Here is a 21346-nt window from a genome sequence, read left to right as displayed (position 1 = left end):
CGCCACTCTTATTTTTCACCGCTTAGAGGCAAAGAACAAGCGCCTTTATAAACGCATTATACGCCTTAATATTACTACCGCTATAATTACAACAGCTACTAATAAAACAAAGGATCTACTGGAATTAGAGGTTAATATTTAAATATATATTAACTATATATTTAACCGAGCGCTCGCCGTTAGAAAAGAAGGAAAGTTTCCAGCTAAAAACCGTTTTATTATAAATACTAAAAAAGAAGCTTCTACTTACGGCAAAGAATATAAATAACGAAGATACCTCATAGTCTTTCAAATATATACTAAATATATATTTAAATAATATATATATAATAAGGTTTATATTTATATAAATTAATATTAATAAGAATAATATAAATAGAATAAATACAAAAAACATTCTTTATTTTTATATTACATGGTACTTATTATATTTTAAATAAAAAGTAATTTTAAAGTCAAACTTTAAACCGAAAGTAATTTCAAAATAAAACGGAATAAAAGCACTTATTTTCTTGTTTAATTAGGATAAAATCCTATTACATCATTTGTATACATTTATACAAATATATTTACGAAATATAAATCCGCTATATAATACAAATACGTATATTTAAAATAGTTAGGATAAAATTGTAGTATATTGTTTTTTTTTATAATATACCGACTTATTGTAAATTTATTTCCTTTACCTCCTCCCCTTTTAATTATTTTTTACCTCTATCCTTCTTTAACCTCCCCGCCTTAAAAAACCTCTCCTACCTTTAATACAACTATTATAACGATAATGTAAGCGTATATTTCGAATTCAAAAGTAAATAATTAATAATTAATATAAGAACGAATATATTAGTTATTGTAAAATTCTTTCCTTAGAGTTCCGTACTTCTATTTTTTTACCCGTTAACCCGAAATTAACTTAAGTTTGAACGTAGAATAAAATAACGAAGGATAGTATCGATGTAATTATTAACGACTAGTTTAGGAATTTATAAATCGAAAATATTTATAAAAGTTTATTTTTATTTATTTATATTTTTACTTTTATATATAGAATATATATTAATATTATAATAGTATACGAAGGTATATTTAATGCTATTAACCCCTATCCGGAATTTAAATATTCCTACGGCCTAATACGAAACCTTAATGTAGAATAGACTCCTCTTACAAAATTAAATATTTAAAGTAAATTTTATTACTTTATTTATATTTAATATATATTAATATTATTTTAGGTAAGAAAATCGAATAGAAATAAAAGGATATTAATAGGGCCGTACCGTAGGGGATATAAGTAATCGCTAAAATTAATAGTACTATTTACCCTATTATTATCGGCGGTAGTACTATATAATGCGGAATAAGTTTTAGGACTACTAATATTCAACCTATAATATATATTAAATAATTTTATTAATTTTCTTATAATTCCGCCATTATCTTCGTATCTGATACCCCAATACTATAATTAAAACTAATATATCCCGTTATACCCTCCAAGAGAAATAAACTAGCTGGGAATATATATATTTTCTCCTTATATTTAATATATATTATTTTCGCTAATAATTAGGGTTCTTAATACTTTATTACAATACGTTTTAACCTAACAATACCGGACCGATAAATTTAAGAAGCCCCCTCACAATACTTAGATCTTTAGAGGTATTATTATTAAATTTGAAAATTTTATTAAAAGGGTTTAAAGGTTTAAAAATATATATAGTAAATTCCCTTCCGTACCTATTATTTATATATATTATATTAACGGTTCTACTTTTTAAATAGAGCTTAAAAAGGCTTTAAACCCCCGCAAGGAACTCCCTCCCATTATACGCAGCTTGCCGCTACCTAAGAACCATTCATTATATAATTGGTACAATATACTAAAAGTAATACTTTATTAATATATAAATATATATAGGACAAATATTAATTCTATTCCACAATAGCTCAATTCCGGGGAATACAAGCCGATTAAGCTGCCAAATACTATTATAAAGTCCTCTTAGCTTAATATACAATAAATATATATATTAACTTATAATAGAACCGCCCTTAAGCTTAAAAAGAAGATAAGGAGGAAAAAGAGGAGGAGGAAGAAGAGGAAGAGGAGGAGGAGGAGGAGGAGGAGGAGGAGGAGGAAAATTAAAAGGAGGAGGAAAAGTAGGCCGTCTCACCCAAAACCCCGGTAAATATTAAATTTATCCTTCCAGAAAAGCGCAAGGAAAAGGAATAATAGACGCCTCAAACGCTTTAGAAAGCCCCGAGCGCTTCAAATACGCGTCCTATAAATACTCTACATACTAATACCCCCTAGCAAACGCTTTAGAAAGCCCCGAGCGCTTTAAATATACGTCCTAAAAATATTCCGCGCACTAAATACCGAATAAATATTTAATTTTTTTAAATTCCGTTAACGGTAAATAATATATAGAACATATACTAATAGTATTTAAGTCGACCCAAATACTTATACGCCGCGGACTACTAAATTTGCTACTAAATAGGTTACCCTTAACAATAATATTAATCCGTTGCCTACTAAGAAGTAAGACTTATATATCCTATATATAATAACTTAGAAGTAGAAAATAGAAGACGGAAATTAATATAGGCTAAAAGGATATAGTAAGTTATTAAGCATAATAAAAATTAATATTATAAAAGAAGGGATTATATTAGTAGTATCTTATACTTCATATTGCGTTAGTTTTAATAGTACTTAGTAATAAATTCGGTTCTCGGTACTATTAGGATTGAACTATCATTATATATTGTATATATAATACACAAGTATTATAATATATAAGTGCTATGATACTGTGAACTACGTCTTTCCATTTATATATGTGTGTAACGAGCGTATAATTGTAATTTACGTTTATGAACGTGCGCATCAGATCTGTACAGTCGGTACTTTCGGCTTAAGAAAAGTGGAGTATGCACGGACCTCTGGAGGGCCCCTAATACAGGTGCCCGTTAACCCTGAGAAGCTCTGGGTTGGAAAGGGAATTTCCGGGCGGGATGACGGAGTGCACGGTGTAGGAAAAAGCCTTGGCGAACTGTGCATCTTGAGGCTCGATCTTTACTCCGTTTACACCTGGTGTGAAGATGGCCTGAACTTCCAACAACGGTTGATACTGGTACGACCAGTCCGACAGAAGCAAGCATCTTGCACTCTCAGCATCATAGCGTCTCCCGTAGAATCGTTGGTCTATCGTTTTCCAAGTACTATAGCAAGGAAGGAAAGGACTAGTCCAACAGCGCCAGCCATACATGCGCTACTACAATCATGGTCATTTGACCTCAACAAAGCTATATAAAGCCATGGCCAAAGCCCAAAACCTCTCCCCCACCGAAGTAGCAAAGTTGAACACCGAGATCCTACGTATTCGTTATTTTACAGAGATCCAGACCATCCATAGCCCAACTCCTTTTTTTTACAAGGTACGCCTTAATCCCTACTCCAACCGTCAACCAGATGACGCCCCACCTAACCTAGACATCGAGCCTATATCAACTCCTTGCTCTTTTAATTCCCAAAGTCCCTCTTTATAAACTCCACTTCCGCCATGTCTTTCTGTCTGGGTTGCTCCTAATACCCATACATATTCGTTCCACCAACCCAGCTCTGCATAGCACCGGGTTGTCCCTGATCCGACATGTAATAACCCAACTCGTTCTCATACCCGTCATTGACGCCCAGAGTTCCGGGTTGCGGGTAATACTGCTGCGGGGGTGCCTGGGGGTCATACGGAACTTGTCCCTGACCAGCCGTAGTCGTTGGAGGGACGCCACCGGCTTGTTGAGTGTCAAACGCTTCGATAAGCAGGCCCAACCCATCTGTTGACTGCCGACCAGCTACACCAGCGACGACAGGTTGCGGTTGCTGCCCCTGTTGCGAAGGGGATGCCAAATCTTGCTGCTGGGGGGCGGTTGGGGCAGGAGTCTGCTCCTGCGGTTGTGACGATGTAGGCACACGCAGACTGGGGTCGATGAACATCGCGGGAGTTGGGACACTGGGTTGTGCCGGGCTAATGATCGCCTGTTCAGGACTACCCTGAGGTACAGACTCCTGCTTTTCGCTTAGAGCTTGCTGTACCTGCTGGGCCTGTTGCGCCTGCATCTGAGCAGTAAAGGCTAGGTGCTGCTGTGATGGCTGCTGTGCCTGCACTTGTGCCTGTTGTGCCTGTTGCGCCTGTGCTTGAGCCTGAGCTTGGGCTTGCGCTTGAGCCAAAGCCATATGAGCTTGAGCCTGGGCTTGCTGTTGCTGGACGGTCGGCATCTGAAGGACGTGAGGAATTTCATCTCTCTGGGAGAGCAGGAGGTTAAAATCAGCCTGTTGAGTCCGTGAACGAGGCGCCTTTTGGAGAGAATGATGATAACTTACGCTGTCCGCCATGGTACCCTCGTTACCAACTATCACGCCGCTTTGGGCTGTGTAAAACCGTTCCAGATGCTCATACCACCTAGTTGCCAAAGGCCATATGTTCCTACTTTCTGCCAATATGCTGAGAACACGAGCAACCATCAAAGGTCCTTCGCGAGTAATGGCTGGCTCAGGGCAGACTGATTTTGATGCCGCGTTAGCTTACTGTCATAGAAAGAAATCTCTTCAGGGCAGATAACTTACGATTTGGGTATTTGCACAAGTAGCATGCGAGGAAGCCACAGCTGTAAACGCAGAACGCCTGAATAGAAGGTCAGTCGGCATTCATTTATTATGTCAAGTCCCATCAGTACTTACCGCCATCTGTGCCCCAGGACCTTCCTCGGGTGACCGCTCATTGTATTGAGTGTCGATTTGTTCGTACAGATCCCTGACGTTGCTGAACAGCTGACGAGACATTTCAGTCCAGAAAGCTGTGCGCTCCGGTTGGGACTTATCGTCGGACAAGATACTGCAACGCTGTCAGCTCAAGCTCTTTAGCTCTTCTCCGGGGTAACCTACTCGGTCAAGTATGCCTTCCTAAGAACAATATTGCAGAGGCGAGTTATCATCGTCACGCCGAGGTATGCCTACATGGGATGTTAGCACTGGGTGAGGTCCTTTTTTCCATCTTTCTCTCCTTGTAACCTACCAAGTCTTGGCCCTCTTGCTTGTATCCCTTAAGGAGAAAGCTACTCCACCTATGGTCATTAGGCAGACCTCTCTCCCATTCCGCAAGGCGGTTGACCATAATTGCATACTCGCTTTCTGGCTCCCATGGATCCGTGACTTTGTCGTTGCTGAGCACCCGGCGGGAGATCGCTCCCCAGAAGTAATGGGCCTGGATGAGAGTTGCAAATAGGGACCGACCCTCGTCGGTGACAAGGCTAGGGTTCTCCAGAGCTGGGGGAGTGTCCTGGAGAGCTGCTCTCGACTTGGGTATTTGACCAGTGGCAAAGTCCTTCTCGTTGCAAGGCAGCAATGCTGTGATATCGCTAGCTGATAGAGACACGGGGCACCGCGGACCCGAATGGAGGTTGTCCTGGCTATGGAGCATCCACTGTCATTCACAGTTAGTAACACAGCACTTCCCAGTCCTATCATTCCATCCGATGTGATTTTATGTCACTTACCAGAGTGCGGCGGGCGGACTCTGCCCTCATGATCAATTCCTCCGAAGGGTTCTCTGGCAGCCTGTACGTCTCCTCCCTGTGCAGTCCCATCAACGTGGCCATACGCATAGCAATCGCCATGTTGATCGAGCTCTGCTGTTTCAAGCTGCTTCCCTGCTGGGCAATACTCAACAAATAGAACGCCTGACATCTCTCCAGGTCCGGATCTCTATACAGTTCGCGGCAAGCAACCTCAGAGGCGCGTTCCATGAATACTTCAGCGGCCTTAACAGCACCGCCGAAACGATCCACCAGTGTTGGTGTCAGCCGGGCCGAAATGCTCAAGATACTCAGCAGGAAAAACACGCTGATAGATCGGTGGTTCGTCCGTAGCCGTTCGGGGAAGTGTTGCTTATGGATGAAGCCCAACTGGAAGTAGTGAGCTGTGAACTTGTGGACGGCTTCGACTATTTCAGGCAGCGGCGGCAGAAGATCCCATTCGTCGTAGCCCTTAATCGGTCTGGGCATCGCCGGTACTGGTGAGCGTACGGGGGCATCGAGGATTTCGCGCCGGACCTTGGCGGGGTCTCGCTTGGTCGACTTGTCGGCTCTGATTCGAGGGTGTCGGTATTCGCGGTCTTGATCGGGCTGGCCACGGACGGGGAACGTGCTGAGGAAAAGATCTGACTTTAGCAACTGAGGAGAGCAGAGACACCATTGCGACAAATAGTGTATGTATCGTGGGAACTCTTACCAGTCAGCCGGACCAAGTCCAGCATCGCGGCAGGCCTGGCAGGGAGGCTGGGCCTTGTCATGGAGACATTTGCTTCTCATACGGCGGCATCTGTAAAGGGCGACACGTTAGTCTTTCGCGTCCACTTGGGTAATCGCGACGTTTGGATGATGGCAAGTCAATCCGGCAACTGTTCACTTACCTTCGGCAAGCGATTGGAGCTCTTCGCTTGATGACAGGTGCTGGGAGGGCTAAGCCAGGAACTTGTCCAGGAGTTCCGACAGAGACTGGACTATTGACCTGGCTAGGAAGTTGACCGGGAAGAGGAAGTTGGCCAGGAATCTGACCAGAGAGCTGTTGACCGTTGATCTGATTGACCTGGGGGTGCAGTTGTTGCTGCTGTTGCTGTTGCTGTTGCTGCTGTTGCTGTTGCTGTTGCTGCTGTTGCTGTTGCTGACTATTGTTATTCGGCACGGGGCTTGACAAGTCGAGCTGCATCGGAGTCTGAGGGGAGTCCTGGTCCTGGTTCATCTCGACGACTTCTTGTTGTGGTTGAGGCGACGCGGCCGGCATCGAAGCCATCGCCATGGGAGCTGGCGACGGCGACGGCTCTGCCTGCTTCATCTCCTGGTCCATCTTGCCGGCAACGACGCGGGCGTCGCTTCGGGACCCGTAGGAAGATGAGGAGGATGCCTAGGGCAAAAAGAACAAGAAAAAGCGATAATGGGACGCCGGTGCGGCACGGCAGCGATGTTTAGTTGCAGATGATAGACCAGAAAACGTAGCTGTTGAAGCTGTAGATTTGCCGGAGCGGCTTCTTGCTGGTTGCGGGGCGGATGATATGATTGCCGGCAGGGCAAGATATGGCCCAATCTCAACCGCCAATTGCCTGGAGGTGTGCTGCACAGGGCAGGCGCAGATGGGTGCAAATGGAATGCCGCGCGCCTGAATTTGAACCCTCGGGGCAAAACTTTCGGGACCCACACTTGGAGGACGACGGGAGCGACAGTGAAAGTTCGAATCCAGAACACTACTTTGTTAAGTACCGACAGGAAATTCCATTTACTCGCTATCGTAGAGGCTGAAGGCTTGCGCTTGAGCCCTACGAATCACTACTAACGAATGAGGTGGGACATTTCAGTACCCAGGCGTCTACAAGTAGCACTTCCGGGATAGAAGAGCTACACGTGATTTGGTCGCGTGCCGTATGATTGATGTATAAGGTATACACAGGACCAGTGTAGAAGTATCATATCACATCACTCAACAACTTTAAGGAGGAAAATATAGCTCACGTTGAGGCTTTCGACTGTTCGCTTTACGCTGTTTCTACTAGACAGTACAACTTCGGGTATCAGATCGTGTTAGCTCTACCGAGCAAGGGCTGTGTTATTGCCGTAGCCAACCCGCATACGGGTTTAGGGGTGATGTAGATGATACCCTGAGAAGGCCCAATCTCTCCTCCTCTGCCTCAAACCTTGCGTCCTTCTCCTGTTCGAGTTACATATTGTTCAAAATAGTTCGGACATGTAGTATGGACAAAGGGTAAGTGAGGTACAGTATAAGTGGGAGTGGGAGGATGCATAACAAGGGTTGTTTGTTTGGGGGAATTGTTTCTTTCTTCGTGTGTCTCTACATGATTGTGCGTTCTGCGTCGGATCGCCCTATGATGCACTTCCTTCTCCTTTTGCCTTGGGTATCAAAGGGAAACGTGTGCTACAGGGTGACGCGCAGTACATGATAAATCTCTTCTCTCTTCTTCCTCCTTCTTCTCTATCGCTGACCCGAATAACGCCCAAGACTCGTGTTACCAAATAACAAACCAGTGCTAGCAGCCGCGCGCAGGGGGGGACGAGGGATATAAAGGTGTGTTGGTGCTGTGTGAAGTGTCATTTAAACGAGCATGATGTATAAATTAGTGCAAAACCATCAAGGGGCTTGTATCACATCATTTGTGCATCGCGTTACTGGGGGAGTGGGTGTAGTGTCGTGGGATCGTGTCGCGTTCGTCAAGGATGAATTGCTGCTAAGGGGCTTGGGGGTAGTGATGGGGTAATGCATCTTCCAAAGCGACTACGGGAGTGAAGTGCTTGAGGTGACGCCAGTGGCCCAAAGGGCCGGCGAGCTGAGAGAGCACCTTTGTGACCGTCCTCAGGCGTGATTCAACCTCATGTCTGGATCATGCCTTGAGTGCCGCTAATCTGGCGCTTGACCTGCTCACGCGCCCACCGAGCAGTCTCAATGGTACGCTGCTGGAACTCGCGGTTCGACCGAGTCTCCTTGATCATGGCGGTAATCCAGTCCTGGCGGAAGACTTCGGCCAACTGGCCGTTGGGGTATGCGTCCGCAAGATCACTAGACAAGCGTTAATGTTTGTTACAATGTGCTGTCTCAACGTTCATGTCGACTTACCCGATGACACCCATTGCGGCCCGCATAAGGGCTTCGCTGCGGTTAGGATCCTGAGCAATAGTGTTAAGAAGCTCGAAGATCGACTGAACGTAGGGTTCGAGAACGTTGGCTGTACAGCACCTGTCAGCTTCTGAAAATTGCAATGGAGACGAACGAAGCTTACTCTTATCGCTGCTCTTCATGGCACCAATAATGCCACCCCAAGCATCCATGATACCCTCACGGAGCGAGATCACGTAGTCGAACATCTCATAAGAGCCCTCAGCAGAAGCGGTGACGGTAGCAGCTTGCTGAAGAACAACCGCAACAACCGAGAGGTAAGCCTCAAAGTGACCGCCAATAGCGCCAGCAATGTCGCCGAAGCACTGCAGGATAGCAGGCTTGAACTGGTTGGCAAGGGCAGTGCTCTGTGAACAAAAATGGTTAGATCAAATCACAAATTGGGGGAGATTAGCAGAAACGGCAGACGGTTCGACATACCCTGAGGTTGTTGAGGAGATAGTTCATGAACTGATCGCAGTAGGGCTGGCTGCGCTCGCCCATGGAGCGAGTGATATCGCTGACCAGGCCGATAGCCATGGAGCAGAGACTCGGCTCCTCCTGGTTTGCCAGGGCATTGTAGAGGAAGGGAGCAAAAGCGTCCATGTACTTGGCAAAGTCCTCCTCCATGGCGTTCGCAAGACCGCTGATCGCCGCGAAGACACCTTCAGGAACGCCAGACTTGCCATTAATAGTGTTCAAGAGCTGAAGCAGAACCTGCATGATGCGGTCGCCTTGGGGAGTAATCTCCTTGTCCAAGCGCTGGATGATGGCCTGGAGCACAGTGCAGAGACTGGTCTGCATGTCCTCCAGAGTAATCTTGTCTTCGACGCTGACAACCTGGGATTGCATGGGGAGGGTCTCCTCCAAACGTTGAAGGATAACATCCGAGAGGGACGCAACAGCAGGGAGACTGTCGTTAGCAGCATTCTGCACGAACACGTTGAGGACCTCGTAGGCAGCCGTGCGAACTGTGGCGTCGCCGTCAAGCTTCGCCGTCACGGCGAGCAAGTTGGTCACGCACTGGTTGAAGTGAGGAGTGATGGGGTTTTGCGCGGCACCGTAATCGCCGCCAAAACGCTCCGCGAGGTTCATCAAGGCCCAGCAGCAGGACGCGGCCATTCTGGGGCTGCTCATGAGCCCGTTGAACAGGGAGGTGATCAAGGGGTCAAGGTGAACAGCGGGATCGATCACCTCCGAGCAAGTTTCTGTGATTCTGCCAAGAGCGTACGCGGTGGAGTCACGAACGTGTAGAGAGGGATCCTCCATCATGCTGATCAGGGGCTGCATGCCAGACTTGACGATAGGCTCAAGCAACTTCTCCTCGGGGCCATCCATCATGGCACCGAAAGCGGAAACGGCGGCATCACGAAGGTGCCAGTCGTCAGCGCGAAGGTTGGCTTCAACGAACTGGATGACTGGCTGGATGATGGCCGCACCGACAGCCTGAGAATAAAGTTGGAGACACTGGTAAGCGGCACGCGAAATGTTGTACTCGTCGTCGGCCGCATCCTCATCTTGCTTGGTGAGAAGCTGTAAGAGCACAGGGACTACTTCGAGTGTAGCAACGCGGGCGAAGTTGTAGAAGGGGCGCATCTGCTCCGAGCTCTCGACCTGCAGCTGTCGTTAGTGGGGTTTCTTGCTCAACCAAGGGGGCAACGAAACGTACCTGAGCATTGTCATCTTCGATAGCAATCTCCTCCTCGCAAACGGTACTCCAGAATTCGACTGCGAGCTTGGCCACATCCTCGTCATCGCTCTTCATGCCCAGAATAGTAAGACCGAACAAAGCCTTCTCCATGTAGAAGCGCATGTTCTCGTAGTAGAGGGCCATGATGCGGTTGAGGCAGCCATAAGCACCCTGCTGTATCCGAGAGTCCTCGGCCTGTGTCGCCTCGCAAATAACCTGCATAATGTAGTTGCGCTCGCCCTCATGCTTGAAGTTGTTACCGACAAACTCGAGAGAGTCGCCGAGGGCGGTAATGGCGGCAAGACGGACTTCGCGGTTGGGCTCCTCCTTGCGAGCGCCCTGCACGACAGCTGTGAGGATGGCGTTGGAATGTTGAACCAGGCTGTTTCGTAGATCGACATCTTGACTCTCGCAGATGAAGCCGATGGTGGTCAGAGAGGCCTGCTTCTGGTGTTCGCTTCCCTCGCTAACATTCTTGACCAGGGCGTGCATAAGATCTGGCCACTCGTTTCGTGGTAACTCGATGGTAGCGATAGCCGCGATAACCTGCGCCGAGGCCTGGCTTGCCTGGGTACTGCTGGAAGCGAGGGTCTCGAGGGTGAGCTGCTTCACCCGTGTCTTTGTGTCTTGGTCGGTCTGCTGAAGCCATTTTGCTTGGAGCTGCGCTTGCCTAGCGAACTCGCGAGCACTGAAGGCGTTCTTGAGGGCGATACCGGCCGCCGCTCGGATGTGGCTCTGGGCACTCTCATTTGCCAACTCTTGAACAAGTGTCACAAGGTATTGAGACTGAGAAACGGACGAGTTAGCGTTATGAGGACCCTGCTATGGGAACGCGACACTGGAGCAACGAGGGGGGGGAGGCCATACGAAGTTTGTCTCAGCGGCTTGGCTGAGTTGCTGTTCGGCAGCATGTCGCAGGGTCGCGTCTAGACACAAGGAATCAGCATGTGCGTCACGGTTTGGACGGGCTGACGCGAATTATGGCGAGAGCGGCTGCCAAAAGGCAGGAGGGTCGGGGCATGGGTGAGGATTTCGAATATATACTGACCAGGACTCAGCGAATTGGTGAGGACGGTGTTGATATCTGAAGAGCCCTCCATGGTTGCGGTTTGGATGCCTTGTTCGGAGGAAGAACGGGTCTCTCCAGCAAACGAGGCGGGTTGGCGGTGGTAGTGGGAGAAGAGGGGGGGTTTCCGACAGGGAGAGAAAGTCGGCCTGGGCTTGATGCAACTAAAGTTTTGCTGCGTGGAACAAGCGGGGAGCGGGAGTCCAAGGTTCACGGTCCACGGCAACCTTGAATCTTAATCGGGGCAAGACTCGATTTGCTTTCGGTGAGATCAGATCGAACCGCGGAGGCGAGGCGCAGGTGCAGAGCCGTGGGTGGGATCTGGATGCCAGGTGATGGCGGTTGGTGGATGGATGTATCGATGCGGTCCGTCTGCGATGGACAGAGAGGGATGGATGGATGGATGCGAGGGGTTTGTTGCTGTTCCGAGCCTTCACCTGCAAATGGAAGGAGAGAGGAGAATCCAGACACTGTGCAGTGCTTGACGCCAAACTGCGGGTCTTGTTTTGCTCGAAAATTTTGTCAACAATCGCAAGTGCTGGTGCTTCGCCTGGTGAAGGTGGGTTGCCACTGTGCTTTTCGATGCCCGCTGTTGCCCGGGCCTGTCCGGCTGGGGGCGCCACTCGGGCTGTTGTTAGGGGAGGGACGGGAACCTGTAGCGTGCCCGGTAGTGCTGTGTTTGGTGTTACCTGTAGGTACCTTCGTCTCCTGCTCCTGCGATTTTTCGCTAACTCTTGCTGGCCGGGCCCTCAAGTCGAACACCTGCACCAACGGCTCGCTCCGTGTTTCTCGGCAAAGAAGGACGAATTAGACGTCTCGGAAAACACCTAACTTGTGAAAGACTGGATAATGAAATGCCAGAACTTCACAAACGCTTCAAGAAGACGGTTTACAAAGAGTCAAGATAAAGGACATCTGTTCTTTCATGTGAAGCAAAAGATGGCACATGCGGCCATGTATCCATGTCTACCAAAAACACAATGAGGTGGCCAGGCTCCCAGGGCAAGGCTCAGTGGTTCACTAGCACTGCCCGGCAACCGCAGGGCTGCTGGACGTTAACGGGGGTAGGTGCAAGTGGAGGGCTGAAGGGGTCGCGGAAGGTGGGGAGGGGGTAAGAGGAGTGACGTTTCTATCCGCTTCCAAGTGTGCACCGTACATTTTCTAGGGCCTTTACACCAAATAATTACAGTACCAATAACAACAGACACAGTACTAGTCTCAAAGAGAACCTATGGCGCACACCCCCTCCCCGCCCAGCCAGATTGGTCTTTCTTCTTGCTTCCCTAGCGCCTAGGTCCCGTCCCTGCCTGCCCTGCCCTGCCTGCAACAAGGGGTGGGGCTTCCAATGGGTGCCTGGGGCTGGCAGTGACTCCCCTCCTGCGATAACCTTGAGGGGGTCCCTGAATTCCACAAGTCCCCCATCCCTTCTCAAATTCTCAAAGACGGAGTATGAATGCTGTCAACTAGTTGTTAGACAAAGAACGCTCGTTGCCTTAGCAGTCGATAGCGGTCAAGACTCTAATGGTTCATATTCATCAGGTAAAGGTACCATAGAGTCCGGGTTGAACTCTATTTTAGCATCCCTCTTACTCTAGATTGATGTGTCGTCTCGTGTAAGTCCTGTACGTGTTCTTGACTGCGTCATCCTGCCAAGATCGATGCCGGCACTTATAAGGCCTAGCCAGCGGCCCTCTGAATACCTACTCTAGACTCACGAGAGAGTCTCTCAATGCTTACCTTGAGATATAACGTTGTTTGACCGCTTCAGAGCCGATACCATATTGCAGAGTACAAAGCAGACATGACAAGCAAGCCATGACACCGTTTACTTTGCCTCCCTGCCATAATGTTGTTCTGGATGCTTTCTTTTCAATAGGTAGGCTATCCTTACTCAGTAGCACACCCCCTACTTCCCCGGTGTTTCACTTGAAACTGAAGGCCGTGCAACAAAGTGAGAAGAGGCAACATTGTCGGGAAATTTGGGAACATGGCCGCAGCAAGCAAAGAATGCATGAGGTGAGTACTTAACAGAACAGCACAAAGCATGTGATTTTGATATCTTTCATTCTTGGGGCCAGACAGATCAGGTCAACATGGCATGCTGCCCTGCTGCACTCTCAGTTACTGTAGCAGTTGTCCTGTATTCCCGGGTGTATGTTCGCAATCTGTTGATTTGACATCTCTTGTAGTCCCGGTTACGGTAACCACTCAGATGTTTTCTTTTTGGGTGTAAGCAATACCCCTAGCCCCTTTTTTAGGCTTATTAAAACGTGAACCCGTGAGATCGTCCCAAAGAAAATCAACGCGTTCCAACTAGGTATCTGTAAACAAATGCGAAAACAAACCCCTTTTTCAAATGTCGATGGTAGCAGTAAACAAAACCCCCTTGTTGAGGATCTTGGTTACCGCCAAGAAAGAGTAACTTTTTCCCAGCCCATCCAGAACCACCGTTCACCAACCCTTATGCAAATGCTTCATTACATTTCATTACTTGTAAAGCCAACAAACTCACATCTCGTCCGCTTGGGACTCGAGCGCCTGAATGATGCTCTTGCCATTGACACCGTTGGGAACGTTGAGGTTCACGTCACCGCTGACCTCCTTGTCAGCAACAGGCTTGGGAATGATCGGGCTACCAACGCGGCTTCCAACGAACTGTATCAAAAGGGGAGTCAGTAATTGTTCTCGAAACCAAGCATCAAGGAGTTGATGATAGGTGAACTTACGTTGCTAGCCGCGCTGAGAAGAGCAATCAGAGAGCTCTGTACAACATCGGCGTGGATGCCGACGCCCCAGACCTTCTCGGTTTGTCCGGCTGCCGTACACTCTATGTAGGTAGCAGCCTTGACATCACGACCACGGCCGACGGCGTGCTCCTTGTAGTCCTGGACATCCAAATCCACGCCAACACTCTTGAGGGCGTTGGCCAAGGATGAAATAGGTCCGTTGCCGCGTCCTCTGAGGTTGTATTCGTGGCCCTCGATAGAAATGACGCCCTCGAACACGCGTCCAAGGTTCTTGGTGTCCTGGGTCTTGCCCAGAGCGGGCGGCGCCGGCGAGCTGGATCGGTCGGGGTTGATCGAATAGTCGACAATGTTGAAGCGCGGGTTCTCATCTAGGTAGTAGGTCTTCTTGAACAGATCGGTGATTTCAGTGGGGAGGAGCTCACGGCCCTTCTCGTCGGCAATTCTCTGAACGACCTTGCTAAAGGCAACCTGCAGGCCACGGGGCAAGTCAAGGTAGAGGTTCTGCTGGATAATCCAGGCAGTGCCGCCCTTACCACTCTGGGAGTTGACGCGGATAACAGCCTGGTAATCACGTCCAATATCCTTGGGATCCAGGGGAAGGTAGGGTACCTGCCAGTAGTCGGTGTACTCCTTGCCCTCCTTTTCGCGCAGGGAGAAGCCCTTCTTGATGGCGTCCTGGTGGGAACCGCTGAAAGCGCACACGACGAGAGAACCGCCGTAAGGCGCACGAGGGTGCACCTCAATCTTGTTGCACTCCTCCACAGTCTTGATCACCTTGCCAAGGTCGGAGAAGTCAATGTTGGGCGAGACACCCTGGGTGTAGAGGTTGAGAGCCAGGGTAACCAAGTCGACATTGCCGGTACGCTCTCCGTTTCCAAACAAACAACCTTCCACTCTGTCGGCTCCGGCCATCTGGGCCAGCTCGGCAGCGGCAACCGCACATCCGCGGTCGTTGTGGGGGTGGAGCGAGATGCACACCTTTTCGCGCTCGGTAATGTTGCGGCAGAAGTACTCCACCTGGTCGGCATAGATGTTGGGAGTGGCCATCTCCACTGTTGCGGGGAGGTTGAAGATGATGGGGTTCTCCACCGTGGGTTCCCAGGCGGCCTTTACCGCTTCGCAAATGCGTACTGCGAACTCGGGGCTGGTATCGGAGAAGGTCTCGGGGCTGAACTCGAATGCCCACTCTGTACCGGCCATCTCGGGGTCGTCCTTGGTCAGGGACTTGACCAGGGCTGCGCACTTGCTGGCCAGCTCGACGCTCTCGTCCTCTGTAAAACCGAAAACAATTCGCCTGAAGCATTCGCTGGTAGCCAAGTAGATGTGGATGATGGCCTTCTTGGCGCCCTTGAGGGACTGTACTGTGCGCCGGATGAGATCTTCTCTGCAGGGCGACAGAACTTGCAGCCAAACATCGTCGGGAACGGCACCGGGAGTTTCGATGAGGCGTCTGGTAAAGTCGTAATCGGTTTGCGAGGCGGAAGGGAAGGAAACCTCGATCTCCTTGTAGCCCAGCTCGGTGAGCATCTGGAAGTACCTCCACTTCTGGTCGCCGTTCTGAGGGGAGGGTTAGCCAATCTTGGTGACAAGAGACAGGTCGCAAGTAGGCAGGAGAGGCGGCAGGCGTACCATGGGGTCAACCAAACTCTGGTTACCATCGCGAAGGTCAGTGGCCAGCCAGCGCGGGGCCTTGACGATAGTCTTGTTGGGCCATTGCCGGTCCGGAAGGTTCAGGGGAGGGAACGGCTTGTATTTGGTCGAGGGGTCCTTGAGCCTGAGACACGATGTCTGTTAGAATCTGTGTGCGCCGTGACACTTGGGTCACCGAGCTGGACTCGACGTTGTATGTTGTGCTTACATGGGCATCTTGAATACGGTGCGAGGTGGGTGGCTAGGCAATGCGGTTTGGACAGAAGATGGGAAAGATCAAAGAATGATGTCGTGACTGACGTGCTTCGGTAGAAAGAAGGACGGAAAGTGGGGTGAAGGTATGTAAGATCCCAATGGCAAGTCCCCAATTGCAAAGTTCAAGAACGAAGATACTCCCCCAGAATCTGGCTGACGAAAGATGATACGTGGTCCAGTATTATAACAAACAACCTAACTCGGCGCCAGCACTTGTGAAAGTTTTCTGAGTCATTCCACCTGGTTCCCGTCTTGGAAGAGCAACCGGCGCGTTTCCGGTAACGGGGCGTGATGGGCCTTGCTGGGGAGATCTTCCCGGGGCCAAGCTTCAACTCCCACAACCACGAGACGGTTGCCCCACTCTCCCGGACGGACTTCTTGAATGTCAGGCAAATGTCCAAGCTGACTCTTCCTTGCAGTACAGTATTCCGCCGGGTATGCTATGTAGTGTATGTTCATCGCCACTGATTCTGGTTTCACACAACGTCTTCGGTTGGGTCGGTGTCTTCATGTCTGCTGTCGTCAAGCTGGGCACAGACGTTCGACATAAAGACGGCCTAGACCTAGCTGATGTTAATAATCACCCCTCCTCTGAGTCCTAACAGAGTGAGTCCTCGACTCGTCGTCGATCCTCTCTGTGAGCCTCTTCCCTCTGCCGCCAAGTCCCGTCTTACACGAATTGGCCATCCTGGATTGGCTCGTTGGCTACGAATCTCTAGCAAACTTTTCCAGGGACAACACATCAATTGGACAGCCAAAGCCGCTCTAAAGCCGTCTCTCCACTGTACACGCCAGTTGCTCGTCCGGCCTCCCGGGCCCGAGGAAGCTGTGTTTACTTCGAGATGTTTCAAGTGGACGACCAGTCCTCCGATTCGGGGGTCCGGCGCTGGCATACCACTGCATACGACATCCCGACCCGAATCAACGACGGGGATCCCGGGCTGGACGGCTTGCGCAATGGCCAGACAAGGGACAGGCCGCAATAATAACAGGGGAAACATTCCAGGAGCCCCACTCCCTTCTCCGCCAAATGTATCATCACCGATCATCGGACTGCTCGTTGCCAGGGGAATCATGCGATTGTCTGGAATGTTTATTCCAAACCCGTTGGAAGCCGGCCGATCTTCGACAGGCCTTCACAGTCGTCCTTTTTCTTCCTAAAACACGGATTCAGCAGCGAAGAAAAGATCATGGAAAGAAACATCGAACTGTCCCCGCGGGGTTACTCCCTAGCGTGGAAGTTAGTGCACATCCGCTGTGACGCCGCCAGAAGCCATGCGTCATGCCAATCCAGTGTTATGCGGCGCCAGCAAGGTGTCTCGCGCCCTTTCATGCACAACAAGCCATGTTAAGAATACCCTATTCCCAAATTCTCACCAAGTCTTCCTCATCTCTTGGATCGCTGACTCAACTGACCAAAAAGAAGATGAAACCGTCAGGGCTAGAAATTCATCCTTCCCCTCCCTTTGCACCAAAGGGAAGGAGGACCGGGGATTTAAGCCCTGACGAGTATGTACTACGCCATGGCATATTCATTGCCAGCAGCTATGAATGTACGAACTGATGTCCAGTACCTGGGGATCGGTTGTTGATCACACGGGAGTTCCTCACCAGAGTAGTGTTGCCTCATCCGCATGAATCTTCACGCCTGCTACGTTCTTCTGGAATGTGACTACACCAAGTGCTTGTACTTGATGCTAAGGTCTGATTTTGTAAAGTTTAGAAGCACAGATACGGGACTTCGTGTGCCTGGTTTTGCTGTCTGAAGACTCAATATCGGCGAGTACATTCCACCAACATCAAGTTACCTTCTGGGCGGAAGTAAGTAGCATGTCATATCAGCATCCTCAACGGATGATACAAAGACACGGAGGATGACATATAGTTTCACTACAGAGATGAGTAGGCAGTAGTGGTTATCATGAGAGATGCTATGTAGGTATGTACAGCAGGCGCAGATCGATATTTACAAAGAAGCTATTCCTTTTTGCCTTATTTTACACCAGTTGTAAAAAGCCAAAAAAATTCGCTTCTTTCTGCGGAGATGATGTATATCGCCATGCTAGGTCAGTACGTGGTCAGGTAGCTTGCAAGCAGCTAGCTAAGGAAATGAGATGAGAGAAAGAGAAATGCCCCCTAAACAAAATAGAAAAAACCCTCTCCCTAGATCCAAAAGTGACAAACGGAAAAGGAAATTACCAAGTAAAACTCTCCTCCACAAAATCAATCACCGTCCCCCTCTCTCTCTGACAACTCCTCACCGCATGCCTCACATCATCCGCCAACCCTCCCGGTCCGCACACCGTCACGCACATGGCCCCCTCCTGCTCATGCACCTCCTTAGCCAACAACATCGGTATGTTCGGCCGTCCGGGGAACATCTGCACTGATCTTGACGCGCTCGCCATCTCCCTCGGGTTCTTGGGCCTCGTCACGAAAAGCTTGATGTGCAAGATCTCTTTTCTCCTCGGCAGCTTCAACACGGCGTCCATCCACGGCCTGATCCACTCGAGCGACTCGAAGTCGCGCACGACCCAGATCAGCACCACGCGCCGCGTGGCCACGGTGCCGTCGGCGTAGCCCTCGACCAGGTGGCGCAGGTACGAGAGCTGGTGCGTGATGCCCGTGGCGCCGCAGAAGAGGACGGCCGTGCCGTAGCTGTCGAGCGAGTGGTGGCCCGCATAAGGGCCCTCGAACGCGGCGCGGATCGTGATACCGGGTCGTCGTCGGTCGGCGGTGCCGGCTACAGCGCGGTTGTACAGCTGGCGGGTGAAGCCCGACTGGGCGCCGATGACGAAGGAAATGGAGGTGGCGACGGGTTTCTTGACGCTGAGGCGGGAGGAGGAACTTGAGGCCGCGCCGATGTCCTTTTCGGTGATGGGCAGCAGCTCGTCCTCGGTGGTGTGCTCGACCCAGGCGATGGAGAACGGGTGGTTCTCCCACGAGCGGACGCCGCTGAAGCGGAGGTAGGCGTGGGTGCCCGGTTGGACGTCGACGTAGCGCGGGAGGCTGAGGGTCACGCGGCAGGTCTCGCCGGGCATGGGCTCGACGAAGGCGGTGGTGGTTCCGCGCGCGCGTGACCAGTTGCAGTAGGCGAGGCGGAACATGCGCGCCAGCCGCTCGGCGATCCAGACGCAGAAGATGCCGATGATCCAGGGGAGCTGGGGGAGTCCGCCCGGGACGGTCGCGGTGACGCAGTGGACCCACGTCGCGGCGAAGGAGACAAAGGCGAGGATGATGTGCGTGTTGAGGAAGGTCTCGTAAAAGGCGTGACGTATAGGAGACAGAGACAGGATCAGAATGGCGACCAATGTGGCTGTACCGGCCATTCCGGAGCCGATGAAGCGGTCATTGAACGTCTTCTCTTTGACGCCCGCCCAGCCATTGTCGGCTACTTGGACGACGGCCCACGCGATCATGTGAAGGAGCACCTCAAGGACCACGACACGGCCCATCCATCGGTGAAGGAGGTTGTAAGTGTCGAAGCTGACTTGTAGGAGGCCGATAAGCGGGTTGTTGCGGCCGGCGAGGATGATGAGCGGGACCATGTTGACCATAGCAAGGGTGCCCGACCGTCCGCGAAGTTCGGCCAAGAAGGAGTACTTGTTCTCGTTGCCCCAGTTGAGGGCGAACATGTACGCTAAGTTGCTGACAAGATAAAGGAGGAGAAGGACGCTGTGAAGCCTCGAGGGTAGAGTACCCATGTTCATGGCGCTCGAGAGTCGGATTTCTCGGTTGTGGCGTTTATTCCATAATGGGGCGTAGATGAGATTCCTCTTGACACCCGGCATCCAGCTCCATTGCTTCACTTTCCAAAAGTGTTGCCTATCGCCTGGTATAGACATGGCTGAGAGTAACCGTAGCTTCGCCCATGATAGCTCTATTATCCTGACTCCCAGTACCACGATGGCGACCGCCCCCATACTATACCAGAGCGTGTCCCTAAACAAGAGGTTCATATGTTGATTGACCCCGTTGAGTCCAGTGCTGAAGGGGGCGATGGTAGGATTCGCCCCTGCGGGTAATGTAGATGTTGCTGACATATCTTCGTTTCGTATTTGCATTGCTGGTGTTAAGTGATCGCCCGGGTTGTTGAAGAGGGCAGCGTGCCTGCGCCGCTGGAGGATATCCATTTTCGTTGCTGTAATACTTGAAATTTCGACGTGGTCCGGTGGTAGGTGAGGTCCTCAAACGAGGGTAAAGAATGCGGGTAGGAAGCTAGGAGGAGCCTGTGCTCGTAGTCTTCCTTCTAAATGTGTCGGTTCGCTCAAAAAAGAGTGTGCGGTGACCCAGAGTCGTGAATATTATCGAATGAGTTGCCAACCAGTGTATAATCGTATCATGCTCGGGCAGAACCGAGATGGGACGATCTCACGAGACAGGAACCTCGAGGATGGCCAGGTGAAGCGCCCAAGCCGCCCGTTGGGCTGGGTTCAGGGGGATGAAGCAAACAAACCCTTTGTGTGTCTTGGTCCCTGACTATTCGATTGTAAATGCCGGTGCCGTGAAACAAAGCCAGGACGTCACTCTTCTTAGGCTTGCAGGTGTCAGACTGATAATTGGAGGCGCCCTGAATAGCCGCACGCACCTTGAACACCACACTCTTTCTTTCGGCGAAACTTTTGTTGGTTGGACCAACGCTGGATTTTTCCAAACAAGGCGAGCCTCTCTTGCTCAACACCAACTTGCCACTTGTGGCTCCGGGCCGGCGGATGTTGTGCTGAGTAGCAGAAAGTGTGGTCGAGGGAGGATGGACAGGCAGGTAATGTCGACTCTGACGACGATATCGTGGGCGCGATTCGTCGGGGTAGAGGTGCAGTTTGTCGTTTGTGCACCGATGCGCTGGGCCTCTGAAGGATAATGAGGATAATGAATGACCTTGGATCTTCTTTGCCTGATAATACCCGTGCGACCTATGATCAGGTCCCGTGCCGCCTAGATAAACAACTTTGTATTGTAGGTCGGCAATTGTCGATTTTCATCTGTTGATTGATGATGGGCTGCGCCGGCGAGCCTTAGTTGAATGAGCGATCAGGGCAAACACTGCAAACTTGCTGGCAAATGCTCGACAGAGGGGCCCTCTTATTTAATCTGGGAAGATCCTGTTCGAAAAAGGTGCCTTGCCGTCTCTTTTGCGCAACTGGCAACGTCTGATTTGGTGTCGGCTGGTGTTGTCGCTGGGGTGAGTAGAAAGCGACGGGAAGGGT

The 21346-nt window shown here is 50.2% G+C and overlaps 4 protein-coding genes across 4 annotated transcripts; all 4 read right to left on the bottom strand.

Annotated features, from left to right (window-relative positions):
• Positions 1-3601: 3601 nt before the first annotated feature.
• On the bottom strand, positions 3602-7373 carry B0H65DRAFT_562695 (uncharacterized protein; the record flags this gene model as incomplete). Its single annotated transcript, XM_062830209.1, has 8 exons — positions 6483-7373; positions 6302-6391; positions 5569-6217; positions 5088-5495; positions 4958-5025; positions 4754-4907; positions 4640-4697; positions 3602-4575 (listed from the first exon to the last, which is right to left on the bottom strand). The coding sequence occupies exons 1-8, from the start codon at positions 6914-6916 to the stop codon at positions 3602-3604; spliced, it is 2835 nt and encodes a 944-aa protein (XP_062685963.1). The 5' UTR covers positions 6917-7373.
• Positions 7374-8234: 861 nt separating this feature from the next.
• B0H65DRAFT_18423 (armadillo-type protein) lies at positions 8235-11666 on the bottom strand. Its single transcript, XM_062821549.1, has 7 exons — positions 11470-11666; positions 11289-11347; positions 10401-11207; positions 9173-10345; positions 8856-9099; positions 8693-8801; positions 8235-8635 (listed from the first exon to the last, which is right to left on the bottom strand). The coding sequence occupies exons 1-7, from the start codon at positions 11519-11521 to the stop codon at positions 8449-8451; spliced, it is 2631 nt and encodes an 876-aa protein (XP_062685962.1). The 5' UTR covers positions 11522-11666; the 3' UTR covers positions 8235-8448.
• A 2163-nt stretch (positions 11667-13829) lies between these two features.
• Positions 13830-16404, bottom strand: B0H65DRAFT_18163 (uncharacterized protein). Its single transcript, XM_062821514.1, has 4 exons — positions 16093-16404; positions 15864-16008; positions 14214-15791; positions 13830-14142 (listed from the first exon to the last, which is right to left on the bottom strand). Exons 1-4 carry the CDS (start codon positions 16098-16100, stop codon positions 13996-13998), a joined length of 1878 nt encoding a protein of 625 aa, XP_062685961.1. The 5' UTR covers positions 16101-16404; the 3' UTR covers positions 13830-13995.
• A 1930-nt stretch (positions 16405-18334) lies between these two features.
• B0H65DRAFT_417751 (ferric reductase like transmembrane component-domain-containing protein) lies at positions 18335-19984 on the bottom strand (the record flags this gene model as incomplete). Its single annotated transcript, XM_062824107.1, has 1 exon — positions 18335-19984. One exon carries the CDS (start codon positions 19982-19984, stop codon positions 18335-18337), a length of 1650 nt encoding a protein of 549 aa, XP_062685960.1.
• Positions 19985-21346: the final 1362 nt, after the last annotated feature.

This window comes from Neurospora tetraspora (assembly GCF_033439725.1).
Source record: "Neurospora tetraspora strain CBS 560.94 chromosome Unknown B0H65scaffold_1, whole genome shotgun sequence".
Taxonomy (NCBI): Eukaryota; Fungi; Ascomycota; class Sordariomycetes; order Sordariales; family Sordariaceae; genus Neurospora; species Neurospora tetraspora.
The sequence above is the reverse complement of the archived record's forward strand: the minus strand, read 5'-3'. Positions and strand labels throughout refer to the sequence as shown.